Raw genomic sequence first — 16,378 nt, 5'->3', positions numbered from 1 at the left:
CATGCTAATTAGGGTGGAGGAGTACCGAGTGTTCTCCTTTTGGGTCAGTGGGTTTCTTGACTCAGTGGTTGTGATCTTCTCCTGCTGCAAATAGCCACTTTGCCCTTTTGGCTGATGCCTGGCCTTGTTTTTTCCTCTCCATCTTGTGGTTGTGTGGCCAAATGTCCCTGATTTGTGTCTCTAGTGTCCCATGGGCTCTGGTCCCCACTGATTTATTGGCTGGAGTTTCTTCTCTCTACAACTGCTGAGGCTTATTAAACCTGCAATTACTGACATGTAATTATACAGAATTTCTCTGTTGGGAAGATGAACATCAGGGTGTTGAGCTTTTACTGGGTCTGGCATATTCAAAGAGACACGAACAGCTGTGGGTTGCTGTCAGGTTGTTCATTGCATGAATGCATCAGTTGGAAGGCAAGAGTTCAGGGTGTGAAAATCCATGTTAAAAGCTTTTCTGGTATAGAGTCCCAAGCTGGAGTTTGGGTTATACAACAGAGGGGAATCTTTGGTATCAGGCGTTTTGGGAAGTCTGTACCTCTCAAGTACCTCAGAAATGGGAAAAGAAAGAGAGAAATTAGGATAAAAAAGAGGCTGCTTAGTCCAAAAATTGGAGACACCCCAAGGAAATGCCCCGTGGCCTCTCCCTTTATTCAAACAAAGTAAAAGGACTGCTCTGTCTCCTTTTTGGACAGAAACTTCTGATTATGGGGTTTGTGGATTAATTTTCCTGACAAACCCCTGCATTCATTACCCTCCCTCAGGAGCTCAGAGAGTCCAACGCACCCAGCGCGTTGAGCAAAGCTCAACTGAAACTGCCGAGGGGTTTCGAGCCCAACGGAAACCGTCGGGCAGGACCTGCAACGGTGCAGCAGCACCCTGGAAACCTCTCGCTCACTCTGCTGTTCTCCCACCCAGACAAAGCTGGAGGGAGCAGCAGCAGCCTCGGCATGAGGCTGGTGTCGGGTCTGGGCAGAGCCCTGCGGGCCCGGCGGGGCCTGCCCAAGCAGCAGGCCCCGCGGGCCGGGGCCAAGCGCAGGCCGCAGGAGCCCAGCAAGGCCCAGGAGTTCGCCCGCAGCCTGGGCGGCCTCACGCTGGGCCTGCTGCTGGCCAGCATTTACGGGGCCCTGGTGCTGCTGGTGCAGGGCCACAATGTCTGGTACTGCCTGAGCGTCACCGTCTTCATGGGCGCGGGGATGGGCCTGGGCATGGCCTTCTCCATGAAGACGCGGATGATCGTGCTGCTGGCACTGCCGCACTTCTTCACCAGTGAGCAACCATGGGTGCCAGGGGATGCCGGCTCCTGGCTGAGCACCAAGAATGTGTTAGAACCCTAGATACTAAAAAAATTTAAATTTTCTGGGTTAAAAAACACAGACCCTCAAGAGAACATCACATTTGATCTTAACCCGTAAAAGAAGTTTCAAAAATTAATTAATAATGGATTAAAAATAATCTTCGTGGGCGCGGGGATGGGCCTGGGCATGGCCTTCTCCATGAAGACGCGGATGATCGTGCTGCTGGCACTGCCGCACTTCTTCACCAGTGAGCAACCATGGGTGCCGGGGGATGCCGGCTCCTGGCTGAGCACCAAGAATGTGTTAGAACCCTAGATACTAAAAAATTTAAATGTTCTGGGTTAAAAAACACAGACCCTCAAGAGAACATCACATTTGATCTTAACCCGTAAAAAAAGTTTCCAAAATTAATTAATGATGGATTAAAAATAAGATTATAAATTATATTTAGCAGATTTGTTATATGTATCAGATGAATAAGATTAGAAATTATATATAAAAGATTAATAATATTATAAATTCTATATAACAGATGAGTTATATATAAAAGATTATTAATAAGATTATAAATCCTATATAGCAGATTAGTTATATAGAACAGATTATTAATAAAATTATAAATTCTATATAACACATTATTTATATATAACAGATTAATACTAAGATTATTGATTGTACTTAGCAGATTAGTTGTATACAACAGATTAATAATAAAATAAGAAATTATATATAGCAGATTAGTTATATAGAACAGATTCATAATAAAATTATAAGTTATATATAACTTATAACATTATTTATATATAACAGATTAATACTAAGATTATTGATTATACTGAGAAGATTAGTTGTATATAACAGATTAATAATAAAATAAGAAATTATATATAGCAGATTAATAATAAGATTATAAATTGTACTTAGCAGATTAGGTGTATATAACAGAATAATAATATAATTATTTATAACAGGTTAGTTATACGTAACAGATTAATAATAAGATTATAAATTATATGTAGCAGATTAGTTATATATAATAGATTTATGATAAGTTTAAAAATTATATGTGGCAGATTAGTTATATATAATAGATTAATGATAAAATTATAAATTATATATAACAGATTAGTTATATATAACAGGTTAATGATAAAATTATAAATTATATATAGCAGATTAGTTATATATAACAGATTAATAATAAGATTATAAGTGTGTAGTTGAAATAGAAGTGTGTAATATCACCTAGTAGAAAACTTGGAGTTTCAAGTTTTAAAGTATAGTAATATATCTATAAAATATAAAAAAATTAAAATAAAGTATATATAAAACTAAGATAGAAATTTAAGACAGTAGCTAATCCTTCTTCTTCTTCTTCTTCTTCATTAATCTAAGTAGTATTTTATAATTAAACTTTAAAAAGTCCACATTGCAAAAAACAAATTATTAGTTATTGAGTGAAAAATAAAAATAATTTAAGTGTCATTTCTTAATTAGATACTTTTTCTTTTAAAGACCTTGTAAAAATAGATACAAAATAATTTTGTAATTTATTAGTAAAATACTATAGAACTCACAGTTTATAAGACTATAATATAGATAAAAAATAATAAACATCTAAACCCAGACGCGAAATACCATCTTGAGTGCTTTCAATCCCAACCCTAACAGAAACAAAAAAAAAAGTTAGATAACCAACATTAGCGGTGCCCTGTGTGAGGATGGAATTCACAACCTTCAGATTATGAGACTCACTGATTTTTCCCTGTCAAATTATGAGATTGATTCTTGCCTGTCAAATTATGAGACTGATTTTTGCCCTGTCAGATTATGAGATTAATTCTTTGCTACCAGATTATGAGATTGAGTCTTCACTGTCAAATTATGAGACGGATTTTTCCCTGTTAGATTATGAGACTGGTTCTTTGCTGTCAGATTATGAGACTGATTCTTCCCTCTCAGATTATAAAATTGATTTTTCTCTGTCAGATTATGAGATTGACTATTGCTGTGTCAGATTATGAGCCAGATTTTCCCCTGTCAGATTATGAGACTGATTCTTTGCTGTCAGATTATGAGACTGATTGATTTTTTCGTGTCAGTTTATGAGACCGATTCTTTGCTGTCAGATTATGAGACTGATTGATTTTTCCCTGTCAGATTAAGAGACTGATTTTTCCCTGTCAGATTATGAGACTGATTCTTGCCCTGTCTTTGCAGAGGAGGGGAAGATGATGGTCATGGTGCTGGCGCTGTGCCTGACCATGCAAGGCCCTGGCACCAATCTCATGCACAACGTCTCCCAGCTCGCCAAGGCGCTGTCGTGTGGGGCTGAGCTGGCCCAAAACCAGACGGCCGAGCGGCTGCAACGTGCCAAGGAGCCACTGCTGAGTGAGCAGGGGGCTGGGGCAAGGTGGAGGGACTGGAGGGGCCCTTCCTGGGGAGAGCAGACAGTCTCAGGCTATGGGGTGTGCTCAGGTGTCCCCTCTCTCTGCAGACTTGCAGAGGAAAATCAAGGAGATTGGCCAGAATGCCAAGGTGCTGGGTGACCGCGTCCGTAAATTCATCCGCTCCATCACAGACTCTACCAGACACGTTGGTGAGTGTTGGACCCCTGGGGGTGTCCCCAGCCCCAGCACCCCCGTACCCTCCTCTCAGACCGTCCCTGTCTCCAATGCCCCCTCCCTGCCCACAGCCCGGGCCCTGCGCAACGTTTGGATGTGGCTGGCGAGGGCTGGGAACATCTGCAACCGCGAGCTGGGGGATCCCAAGACCAGCTGCTATCGCTACATAGACAAGGCCAGGGACAAGTGTGAGCGTGCCCTGCCCCTCCTCTTCCACATCTGCTACGTTATCATCACCTTCAAGGCCCTCTGTGGCACGATCAGCACACGTGAGTCCCTGTCCCTCTGCCACTAATGGGGGGCTAATGGGGTTGATGGGGCAGATGTGTCCCCATCATGGGGGCCCAGCCCTACAGAGGTTCCACCCTCTCTGCAGTTTCATTCATGTTCTGCACCATCCCAAAGTACATCCAGAAGTTCATCCGGGCCAACGTTGCAAACCGTGAGTATCCAGTGCCGTGTGGGGGTTGGGGGTTGTCACTGTTTTACATGAGAGACGTCTATGGAAATGATACAAAACTTTAAACCACTCTCACTAAATAAGCAAAACAAAAAAAAAGACTATTAAAAAAGTAGTAAACTAACTAAAATTTTATTTCTTTACATTATCAGCAAGAAAAAAAGGTTATAAGAAGAAGAGTATTCTAAAAGTTTTGTTCTAATTCTTATTATATTATCTATTCTAATTCTTACTCTTTCTTTAAGTTACTATTAATACATTTTTCTTTATACCCTTTTAAAATTTTAAACCTTCTTTGCCCTTTTCCTAATCCTACCTCACAACAAGAAATAAGTACATTAGTTATTAGCCACCACACTCTTTAGCACATTAATGAAAAAAATCTCAAAATTAACAAAATCTCAAATTAACAAACCAAAACCACTGCACGGGTCCTTTTCTGCGCCTCTCTTCTGGATCCAGCTGCAATGCACAGCACCTCTCATCCCCTCTGCAGCCCTCACAGACGCCCTGAACCGCGTCCGTGCCGAGTTTGAGTTCAACATCACAGTCATGCACCACTTCAGCGTCAACCTCAACGCCAGCAAGAGCCTGGGGGAGGTGTCTGCCGATATCATGGAGGCCGTGCAGCACCACATGGAGCCCTACCACCGCTTCCTGGAGCTCTTCTCCTACATCTCCTTCTTGGCCGTCCTCTTCTTGTGGTACCGGTGAGTAGTGCCCTGGTGATGACCCACGGGGATGGAGACCTGGTGTGGAGGTGCTCAGCTTCCCCCCGTGCCCTCAGCGCGGTTAAGTACCGGCGCCGCTACCTGCGGGACGACACCTTTGACAACGTTTACATCACGCGGCGCTTTGTGGAGATGGACCTGCGGTGTGCAGAGCAGGGCAAACCCACCGTGCTGCCCCTGTCGGGGCGGGAGAGGGGCCGCTACATCCCCCCAGGTCAGTCCCACCCTCGAGGGTATCCCCCAGCCCAACCTGAGCCCCCCGACGTGGCCTCACGGTGCTCCCGCGGCCGTGTAGGTGCGCTGTGGCTGTCGAAGGCTGAGCGAAGCCAGTATGGGATTCAGCTCTTTGGGTTCCTGCGCCACACCCTGCTGGGGCTCAGCATCATCCTGGCTGACTACAGCATCTTCTGGCTCCTTGACCTGTTCCGGCACCAGCTGAGCGCGGAGATCATTGCCAGGGGTGAGCAGCACCCTTGGGTGCTCTGCTGGCTGAGGGTCAGGGCTGTGGGATGGCCCCAGGTCTGAACTGCTCGCCCACAGCGCCGTCGACCATGACCATCAGCGTCAACGGGACGGGCTACACCAGTGAGATCTACAAGGACCTGGTCTCTGCCTTCAACACGCTGCAGGAGGGCGAGGTCTCGGTGCTGTCCCAGGTCTGCCTCATCCAGCCCGAGGAGCCCGACCACGCCACCTACATCACCATAGGTGTGCAGACCAAGGCCACTGCACCCTCAACGACCCAGGTGGATGGGGGGGGTGTAGGGGGGTGCCCTCCCCACTTAGCTCGTTTTCTTCCCACCAGGAATCCTGTACGGTATCTGGCTCTTCATCGCTGTCTTTGGTTCCTACATGGCACGCCTGCGCCGGGCGGTGTGTGCCTGCTACTTCCCATCCCGTGAGATGGTGAGAAGTCCCCTGTGCATGTGTGTGTGTCCCTCTACACTCCCTGAGCCACCAGCTGCCCTCACCCCATCCCCTCCATGCCAGGAGCGCCTGGCCTTCCTCCACAACATCATCCGGGCACGGCGGGAATGGGCGGTGTTTGCCCTGAGCCGAGGGGGCACGCAGCGCTTGGCCGACACCGGGAAGAGCAGGCTCTTCCTTATCCTCATCTCCAGGTAAGCTCTTCCAGGAGATGCAAAAGGGGCAGAATCATCCCTGGGGGTCTGTGGCAAGGACCTCTGAGATGGCATTGCCCCACGTGCTTGCAGGTTCCCTCTCCTTGCTCGCCTCGCTCGCCGCGCGGGCATCCAGCGCAAACACTGCCTGACCTGTGGGATGGCAGAGCGGCCAGATTTCATTGCCTGCATCACACTCAACTGCAAAGGTAGGAGCCCTCACAGTTTGGGGTCCCCCTCTCCAGAAAATTCCCCCCTGACATCCCCATTTTCCACAGGGCTGTATTGCAGTGACTGCTACAAAACCCTGAACAACACCTGCTCCGTCTGCATGGCCCCCCTGAGCTACCCGGACTCTGGGGACGAGGAGCTGTGAGCAGAGGGGTGCTGGGAGCCCACCCGGGCCTGGGGGGCTGCAGGGGGTGTGGGAGGGGGGCTGCAGCTCAGCCCTGCCCTCTGTGCCCTGCAGGGACTCGAGTGAGGAGGAGACAGCAGAGCAGGGCGCTGTGGAGGACGCATCTCCAGTGGTGAGGAGACAGCGGAGCAGGGAGCGAGGGCAGCAGCTGCTGCAGCGCATCAAGGACATCATCAGCAGCTGGACGTCTCCCTCCAGAACATCCAGGAGGCTGCAGGAGCAGCTGGAGGAGGAGGAGGAGGAGAGCAAGGGGCTGCTCTCCAGGTGAGGGCTGCTGTGGTGTTTTCTGAGACCCCCGACGAAGGGAGGAATGATGAATCTGACTCCATGTTCTCAGAAGGCTAATATATTATATTAAAGAATACTAAATTAAACTATACTAAAGAATAGAGAAAGAATACTTTTAGAAGGCTAAAAGAAAACTTGTGACTCCTTCCGGAGTCCCAACACAGCTTGATGGGGATTGGTCATTAAGTCAAAACAATTCACATAAAAAATCACCTGTTGGATAAACAATCTCATTCCAAAGCAGCAAAACACAGGAGAAGCAAATGAGATAAAATTGTTTTCCTTTTTCTCTGAGGCTTCTCAGCTTCCCAGGAGACAAATCCTGACCAAAGGATTTTTCCAGAAAATATTACAGTGACAGGCTGCCTGTGGGGATGGCAATGTCCTCCTTCCCTTCCAGCACTGGTGTTGGATTGTACTTTTTTCAGACTCAGATATGGGGCAACTGAGAGGTGTTTTAAAAACTTTTATTTTCAGTCTCATGAGAAGGGTGAGACAATACAGATGTCATAATTACAATCACAATCAGAATTACAATACACTATAAGTGTTTCTTAGTCTATTAGCTTTAACCACACCATACTATAAATAATTTAAAATGAATCATCTAAAACTACCCCTCATGGGTCCTACTACAATGCATCTTTCATTGTTTTATTTCTCTAAAGTATCCAGTCTTATTTGGAAAATCATCCTTTAAAACTTGTTTCTGGTTCCATTTCTCTTTCAACAATGTCTGTCCTGTAATATTTCTAAATCAACATTTCTTATCTCAAAGTTTGCATACAAATACACACTCTGTGAACCTTCTGTCAAACTTCAAAAATTTGCTATTAAATTTAAAATTCAAATATTTTCTATCAGTTCTAAAGTTCTGCCAAGCATTATGAATTTTCAATATTTAAAATAAATGTAAAAATGCTATATGTATAAAATTTTATGAATTTTCTAGAAATTTATATTAAATTGTCTATTAAAATTTTTCTATAGATTATCTATAAATAACTGTGAAATTTTCTATAATTAAAAAACCTGCTAAAATTTTCTATATATAATTTTCTATTAAAAATTTCTATAAATTTTCTATAAATATTTATAAAATGTTCTATAATTTTAAAAAAATTAATTTTTTTAGTTTTTTTTCTGTACATAATTTTCTACAGAAATTTTGGATAAAATTTTCTATATTCTACTTCTATACTGTAAATTTTCTATATTATATATACATATATATACCTATATCTTCTATATTAAAATTTTTGATAAAATGTTCTATATTTTTATATTATGAAATTCTATATTATATATATTATATATATAATATATTATATATATTTAATATATTATATATAATATATATTATATATATTCAATATTAATTTTTCTTTATTAAAGTTTTTGATAAAAATTTGTATATTCTATTTCTACATTATAAATTTTCTGTATTATATATATTCCATATTAATTTTTTCTATATAATATTTTACTAAAATTTCCTATATTTCTATATTATAAAATCTTTTGCATTATGTATATCCTATATTTAAGTTTTTCTAGATTATAAATTTTCAGTAGAATTTTCTATATTCTATTTCTATATTTTGAATTTTCGATATATTTTATATATACATATATATACGTTCTATATTTAATTTTTTCTAGATTATAAATTTTCTATAAAACTTTCTACTATATTATAATTTTTCTATATTATATATATTATATATATATATGTACTATAAATATTTTAAATAGTTATTTTATATGATATATATAACATACATACATACGTACATACATGAATATATACATATATACATACATACATATATATACATATATATACACATATTCTATATATTGATTAATATATATTAATATATTAATTATAATCAATATATTAATTATGATTAATTAATATATTAATAATATTAATTAATATATTCTATATTAATTTTTTTCTATATTATAAATTTTCTATAAAATTTTCTATAAATCCATTTCCCACCCACCTGGACTGCTGCTCCTCAACACTCCTCTCCCCACCTGCAGACCCGACTTTGACTCCGAGGATGAAGCTGCCAGCAGTGACAGGGAGCTGCGGGAGGTGGTGGTGGTAAAAACACCCGAGCGTGTTCCCTCTCCATCGGAGCATCCCCCGGGCATCGATTCTGGAGCAGAATCCCGTGCTCAGAAACCTCCCAACACGAGTGAGCTCCGCCACCTCTGCTGTCCCCAGCAGGGCAGTGGCAGGGCAGGGCTGACACCCGTGTCCCCTCCCAGCCCTGAAGCGAGTGGTGCTCTCGGTCCTGCCCGGCCCGTGCAGCCGCTTCCTCTGGAGCCGGCCCGACCAGTACCGCTGCAGGAAAGCCTTCCTGGGAGCCGGCTTCGGGATGTTCCTCGGCCTCGGTGAGTGGGGGAATCACTAAAGTCACAGGGTTTGGGAAAGCTGCAAAAGGCAGGTCTTAGAGACAGCAGAACTGCTATAAAATTTCTATATTATATAGATTATACATACATGTATCTATATGTATGTATCTATATCTGTATCTGTACCTATATCTATCTACATATCTATATCTATATCCATATCTATATATCTATATCTATATCTGTTTCTGTATCTATATCTGTACCTATATCTATCTATCTACATCTATATAAAAATCTATATATCTATATCTATATCTATATCTATATCTATATCTATATCTATATCTATATCTATATCTATATCTATATCTATATCTATATTTGTTTCTGTATCTATATCTGTATCTGTACCTATATCTATCTATCTACATCTATGTAAAAATCTATATATCTATATCTATATCCATATCTATATATCTATATCTACATCTATATCTGTATCTATATCTATATCTGTTTCTGAATCTATATCTGTATCTGTACCTATATCTATCTACATCTATATAAAAATCTATATATCTATATCTATATCTATATCTATATCTATATCTATATCTATATCTATATCTATATCTATATCTATATCTATATATCTATCTAAATCTGTATCTATATCTATCTATATCTCTATATCTCTATATCTCTATATCTCTGTCTCTATATCTCTGTATATCTCTATATCTCTATATCACTCTATCTATCTATCTATCTATCTATCTATCTATCTATCTATCTATCTATCTATATCTATATCTACCTATATATCTGTATATAAATATATCAAGATATCTCTATCTATCTATCTGTCTATCTATCTATCTATCTATCTATCTATCTATCTATCTATCTATCTATCTATCTATCTATCTATATATATATATATATCTATATCTATATCCATATCTATATCAGTTTCTGTATCTATATCTGTATCTGTACCTATATCTATCTATCTACATCTATATAAAAATCTATATATCTATATCTATATCTATATCTATATCTATATCTATATCTATATCTATATCTATATCTATATCTCTATCTATATCTATCTATATATATATCTATATCTATATCTATATCTATATCTATATCTATATCTATATCTATCTAAATCTGTATCTATATCTATCTATATCTCTATATCTCTGTCTCTATATCTCTGTATATCTCTATATCACTCTATCTCTCTCTATCCCTATCTACCTATATATCTGTATATAAATATATAAATATATCAAGATATATCTATCTATCTATCTATCTATCTATCTATCTATCTATCTATCTATCTATCTATCTATCTATCTATCCATATATCTATATATCTATATCTATATCTATATCTATATCTATATCTATATCTATATCTATATCTATATCTATATCTATATCTATATCTATATCTATATCTATATCTATATCTATATATATACTATATCTATCTATCATCTATCTATACTTTATTAAAATTTTTCTATATTATAAATGTTCTATAAATTTTTCTAACCCATTTCCCACACACTGGGACTGCTAGCCCCCAACACTCGTCTCCTCACCTCCAGACATGACAACAGAACAATTTAGAGCTAAGCAGTCGCCAAAAGGTTTGTCAGCAGAAAAGTTGTATGAGGTGTAGGAAGTAAAGACAAATAGAACAATGGTCCTTAATTTGGAGATAATTTGGGAAAAATTTTGGGAGAAAATTGAGGACAAAAAATAGAAAAATAATAATAATTATAAATAAATAAATAAATAAATAAATAAATAAATACATAAATACATGCTCTTATTAATATATATAGAATAGACATTTAAATCAATAATAAACTATAAATAAATGAATAATAATAAATGATATTTTCCCAACTTATCTCCAAAGTAAGGACAAATACAACCAAAGGGATTAACGCTTGTCTAGAATAACTCCCTAAGCTACAGAAAAGTTTATCTAGTGAGATATTAGGAAGTTTTAAGCTTAATAATGGAGCTCCGTGTGTTGTGTTTTAAGGCTTCCAAGCAGGTATTGTATTTTAAATAAGCAAGCATTGTTTTAACCAAAGGTACATGTGATTATAGTGGTTGGATAGAACTACTGTCAATGTGCTTTTGCTTTGTGAGATTGGTCAAAAAATTTTTAAAGTGAGTTGTGACATTAAGTTCTTTGTCTACTGCCTGGGATGTGAGCTGCTGGCAGCTTCCCATTGTCATCACCATGGAATGAGGCTGATGCTGGAAAGTAAACAGCTCAAGATGCATTCCACAGCAGTCCCATCCCATTTTGGATTTTGTACATTACAAAAATTTTTGTACATTTTGTACGTGTTGTGGCATTGCACATTGTTGTGCTTGTTTTTGCTGAAGGGCTTTAGTAATTTTCTTAAGGGCTTTTTGGCCTTTAGGTGTGAGGGTTCTGGGAGATTTGATGTTGTAGCTTCTTTTTAATAAGTTGAAAAGTGGTGTAAGTTAGTGATCTCTAAAATTGGCCTGATCTAATTGAATTCTTTTAAATCTTGTAAGTCGTTGACATTGCTTTTGAATTTTATATTTTGTGGCTTAATTGTTTGTTTTGTGATTTTTAATTTTAAGTATTTCTGTGGTGAGATTTTTTTGGACTTTTGATGTAGAGACTTCTAATCTTGTGTTTTGAAGTTCTGTAATTATGCTGTCACAAGTCTTTTGTATTTTTTTGTTTGTTGGTGCTGTAATGAGTAGATTATCTATGTAATGTGTGAGGATTATTTGTGGGTGTCTCTTTTGAGCTGATGGATTTTTCCCTGTCAGATTATGAGACAAACCTTATGAGATAAGGTTTTTGTTACCAACTATTGGCAAATTGTTGGTGAGTTTTGAAGTCTTTGAAGAAGAATTTGCCACATTAGAAGAATGGGAGAATTGGAACATTAGGAACGTTAGGAAAAATGAGGAATATTGTTGGGTGTTCCAGGGATCTGCCATTTCCTCATCATGCCTCTGGACATATCAGAGAAGCTGAAGGTGAAGCTTACCTGGTGGCTGATAGGTGAGGATGGGACAGGGAGGGGACCGAGGGCATGGGGACCATCAGGAGCCCCATCTGAGAACCATCAGAACCCCCAGAGCAGGGGGTTCTCTGTGGGGACCATGGGCTCAGCTCTCTGCTCTGCACAGGGGTGACTGCCCTGGGCTGGGCCACGTCCCCCCATTTCCGCTGTGCCAACATGCTCATGGTGCCCAAGTTCCTGGGCAAGGAGGGTCGGCTCTACGTTCTCTCCTTTGTCTTCGCTGCCATCTACAACGGTAGGGTCCCCCCCCATATCCCTGTGTCCCCCAGTGGGCTCCTGGGAGCTGCTGGGCTCTGAGCCACCCCTGCTGCCACCAGGACCTGGGGCCAACCTCTGGTATAACCTGATGGAGACGAAGCGCTCGATGGAGTGCGTGGTGGAGCTACAGGTCAACCACACGGGACTCCTGTGGCACGCATCTACAGCCCCCATGCGCCAAGTCATGGAGGAGCTGGTGGTGAGGAGGGCTCTGGGCAGGGGTGCTGGGGGGCTGGGGGAGCAGGACCAAGCCTCTGCCTGTGTCTGTGTGTCTGTGTGTGTGTGTGCCCTGGTAGAAGAGTGCGGACACGCTCAACGCCGAGACACACAACATCTCCGAAGCCTTCATGGAGCTGAACGAGCAGGTGGTCAGTGATGATGGCTATGACCTGAAGCAACACCCAGAGATGGACAAAGAGTCCAGCACCCAGGAGCTCTACGAGACAAAGACCAAACTTCGCTGTGAAAGTGAGCAGGGTGGAAAGCGAGGGGGCTGCCCCAGATCCCACTGCTGTCCCCACTGGGTTGGAGGCTGGGGCAGTGGGCTGCACAGGCAGCTGAGGGCTCCTCCTGCTCTCCAGCTGTGATCCAGAGGGGCCTGCTGCGCTGCACAACCCACTTCCAGAACATGTACAAGAAATGCATGAAACGAGTGAAGTTGCCCCTCTTCAACCACCTCGTCTGCCTGCCCATGCAGTTTGGGTTCCTCTGCCACATGGTCAAACGTAGGTGACCCTGACCCCACGCTCCCTTGAAGGGGCAGATCCAGTTCTGCCCCCTGGCACGGCAGCCACAGCCACCACTGTCCCTGTGCCACCTGTGCAGTCATGAGCCACTGGTGTAAGAAGAAGATCCCCGTGGATGGCAACTTCGGGCACATGTACGACCGGGTGAACGGCTCCGTCAACAGCCTCAGCCAGGAGTTCAGCGCCAGCATTGCCTACAAGGTGGGTGCCTGGGCACCCTGTGGGTGCCCATCCCCTGTGCCCATGGCCCTGCCCTGCCCCCTGACCCCTCTGCCGCAGGAGGAGCACCAGGAGATGCTGGTGGGCACCGAGGTAGCGGCGCAGATGCGGGAGGAACTGACCTCGCAGCTGCGGCAGGAAGGCGCCCGCCTGGGCCTGGCTGTCTCCTTCTTCCGCCTGCTGCTGTCCTTCACCTTCCTCTTCGTCTTCATCTCGTGAGCCTTGGGATGGAAAGGGGCACAGGGGCTGAGGGTGACACCCCTGGGATTGTCACACCTGGCACAGGGGCTGGGGGTGACACCCCTATGCCAGCTGTGGGGTGCAGAGAGGTGGGGGCCTTCTTTGGCAGCAGGTCTAGGAGGGGACATGAAGACAAGGGAGGGGTCCTGGGGGCTTCACCCAGTGCCTCCTTCACCCCAAACCTATCCTCTCTCTCCAGGGCTTTCAACTACACCAATCAGTACTGTCGCAAAATCGGCTTTGACAACTGCTACATCACCACCTATTTCCGTCAAATCGACGCCCGGCGCAGAGAGCAGGTTGGGCAGGGGGAAAGGGGTGCAGGGCAGCCCTGTCACCACCAGCGGGGTGTCCCAGAGGCTGCACTGAGACACCCCCTGCCCCTCATCCAGAACAAACAGACGTTGCTGCCCCTGCTCAAGGAGGAGGTCCCATCTTTCGTCTTCCCGTGCAAGCTAGCCGTGCAGCGGCCTGAGCGGCGGCACATGGTGAGGGGCTGGGGGTAATCAGGGGGGTCAGAGCTGGGGACAGCAGGCTGTGACAGCTCCCCTGCTCCCTGCAGGTGATGGAGCTGCTCAGGTGCATCCCACTGCTGCTCTTCCTCCTCTTTGTCTGTGGCCTGGACCACTTCATCTTCACCGTTCTCAGCGTCATCCAGCATCATTCCTTCATCGAGTATTCCTACCAAGGTGAGCTCACAACCCTGGAAGGCCAGCTCGTGGTCCCACCATGCCCCTCAGCAATGCAGGGACCCCCTCAGCCCTCCCAGCCCCTCCTCAGCCTCCCTATCCCCCCGTCCCACAGCCAGCCACCACTTGTCTGTGAACGTGATGGGCACATCCCTGATGGCAGAGCTGCTGCGGGGCACCATCGGGGCCCTCAACACCTCCTTTGAGTCCGAAATGGAGACCTCCAACCTGGGTAAGCCACTACCAGGGATGGAAAACTCCCCCACAAGCGTTCAGGGGCTGCCCTGGGGGTGCTCACAGCAGTGCCCTGTCCCCAGTTTGCCTGCCACGGCCCACGGAGATGACAAGGCAGCAGTACCTGAGCACCTGCCTGCCCCTGGGCCTGCTGGCCCTGCTCTGCGTGGCCCAGGTGTACCCGTTCCGCCTGCGCCGCGCCATCGCCGCCTTCTACTTCCCCAAGGTGAGCAGCATAAGGGCTGGGCACAACCTGGGGGTGGCTCTGGGGGGGGTTTTGCTGACCCTCACGGTCTTTACTGGTGGACCAGCAGCACATTTGGGTGACAAAATATTGGTATTACCAATATAGCCAGACGGGACGCGCCTTGGCTTGTCTGGCCCCTGTATCTGAACCAAAAAGTCGCAACTGTGGTGTTTCACCCCAGAGACACTTTTGGCCAGCTAGATGTTGCAGCTGGGCACTAGAGACAATTCCAGGCCTGCAGGAGCTCTGGTGGTGGTGGGATGGAGCTTTCTCCTGTGGAGGGTTCTGCTCCTTGGGTTTACCTCTGGCAGAGAAGCTTTAAGGTGATGGTGAAGGAAAGGAGTTGGTTCTGATGGAGGGTTTGGATCCAGAGCTTTATTCTCTGAATGCAGCACCAGCTCCAACAGAACTCCCTGAGCCCGTGGTTGTTGTTCCTTTGAACCCCAGGGAGAGGGGCAGGGAAGGGGTAGGGAGCCACCAACCAGGGACAGGAGGGCAGGGACAAAGGGACAAAGGACACCTGGATGGCCCAATGCCCCCCGGGGGTTAAAGGGCATCCTTTGAATCTGCCAATCCCTGGATGCCCTTCTGGAATTCCAGGATTGGCAGACAGTGCTGGGAGGGGTCAGGATGGGGAAAGGAGAGGTGATTGACACACCTGAGAGGGAATCTTCATGGGAGGGACCCGGGGTTCTGAGGTAAACCATGAAATCACACCACAACACCACCTCCCCAAGGTGAGCATCCCGAGGGCTGGGCACAGCCTGGGGGTGGCTCTGGGGTGGGTTTTGCTGACCCTCAGGGTCTCTGCTGGCACAGAGGGAGAAGGCTCGAGTGCTGTTCCTGTACAACAAACTCCTGCGCCAGAGGAAGCATTTCCTGCACCTGCAGCGCGGCCGCGTAGCCCGGCAAGCCCGGCTGCCTCCCGAGCTGGTGAGTGGGGACAGGGACAACGGGGCTGCCAGCTGGGGTTGCCACTGTCCCTTGAGCCCACACAGAGCTGTCCTCGCTGCAGGGGACGGTGCTGCTGCGGTGGTGCCGCCGGCGCTGGCCCTGGCTGCGCCGCTGCCTGCGCCAGAAATGCACCTTGTGTGGGACCCCCGAGACCCCCAGCACCAGCCCTGCCCCAACCCCGACTGCTTTGCCCTGTACTGCGAGTCCTGCTGGAGGCTGATGGGGGTCACCTGCATCGCCTGTGGGCCTGCAGACCCCGACCTCGTCCAGGAGAGCAGCGAGGATGAGGAGGAGCAGGGATATGCGGGGTGAAGGCACTTGGGAATAAATGTTTTAATCCGCCGCGTGCGTGGTGTGAAGTGGGGTCTGGTGTCTGC

General features: G+C 44.6%; 2 protein-coding genes across 2 annotated transcripts; both read left to right on the top strand.

The window, feature by feature from the left end:
• Positions 1-947: 947 nt before the first annotated feature.
• DCST2 (DC-STAMP domain containing 2) lies at positions 948-12,180 on the top strand. Its single transcript, XM_063176173.1, has 17 exons — positions 948-1,266; positions 3,516-3,686; positions 3,793-3,894; positions 3,991-4,188; positions 4,296-4,361; positions 4,876-5,089; positions 5,167-5,324; positions 5,406-5,570; positions 5,651-5,818; positions 5,916-6,016; positions 6,101-6,231; positions 6,325-6,440; positions 6,510-6,603; positions 6,701-6,910; positions 8,987-9,144; positions 9,218-9,343; positions 12,155-12,180. The coding sequence occupies exons 1-17, from the start codon at positions 948-950 to the stop codon at positions 12,178-12,180; spliced, it is 2,523 nt and encodes an 840-aa protein (XP_063032243.1).
• A 157-nt stretch (positions 12,181-12,337) lies between these two features.
• On the top strand, positions 12,338-16,313 carry DCST1 (DC-STAMP domain containing 1). The gene is given in 15 exon segments (XM_063176172.1): positions 12,338-12,392; positions 12,521-12,649; positions 12,732-12,871; positions 12,969-13,140; positions 13,254-13,397; positions 13,498-13,619; positions 13,698-13,852; positions 14,077-14,176; positions 14,270-14,365; positions 14,440-14,566; positions 14,682-14,798; positions 14,884-15,026; positions 15,867-15,980; positions 16,063-16,162; positions 16,165-16,313. Coding segments are annotated over 15 exon segments (1,863 nt in total).
• Positions 16,314-16,378: the final 65 nt, after the last annotated feature.

Source organism: Melospiza melodia, chromosome 25 (assembly GCF_035770615.1).
Source record: "Melospiza melodia melodia isolate bMelMel2 chromosome 25, bMelMel2.pri, whole genome shotgun sequence".
NCBI lineage: Eukaryota > Metazoa > Chordata > Aves > Passeriformes > Passerellidae > Melospiza > Melospiza melodia.
Note: the sequence above shows the minus strand (reverse complement) of the source record. Positions and strands in the feature narration are given on the sequence as shown.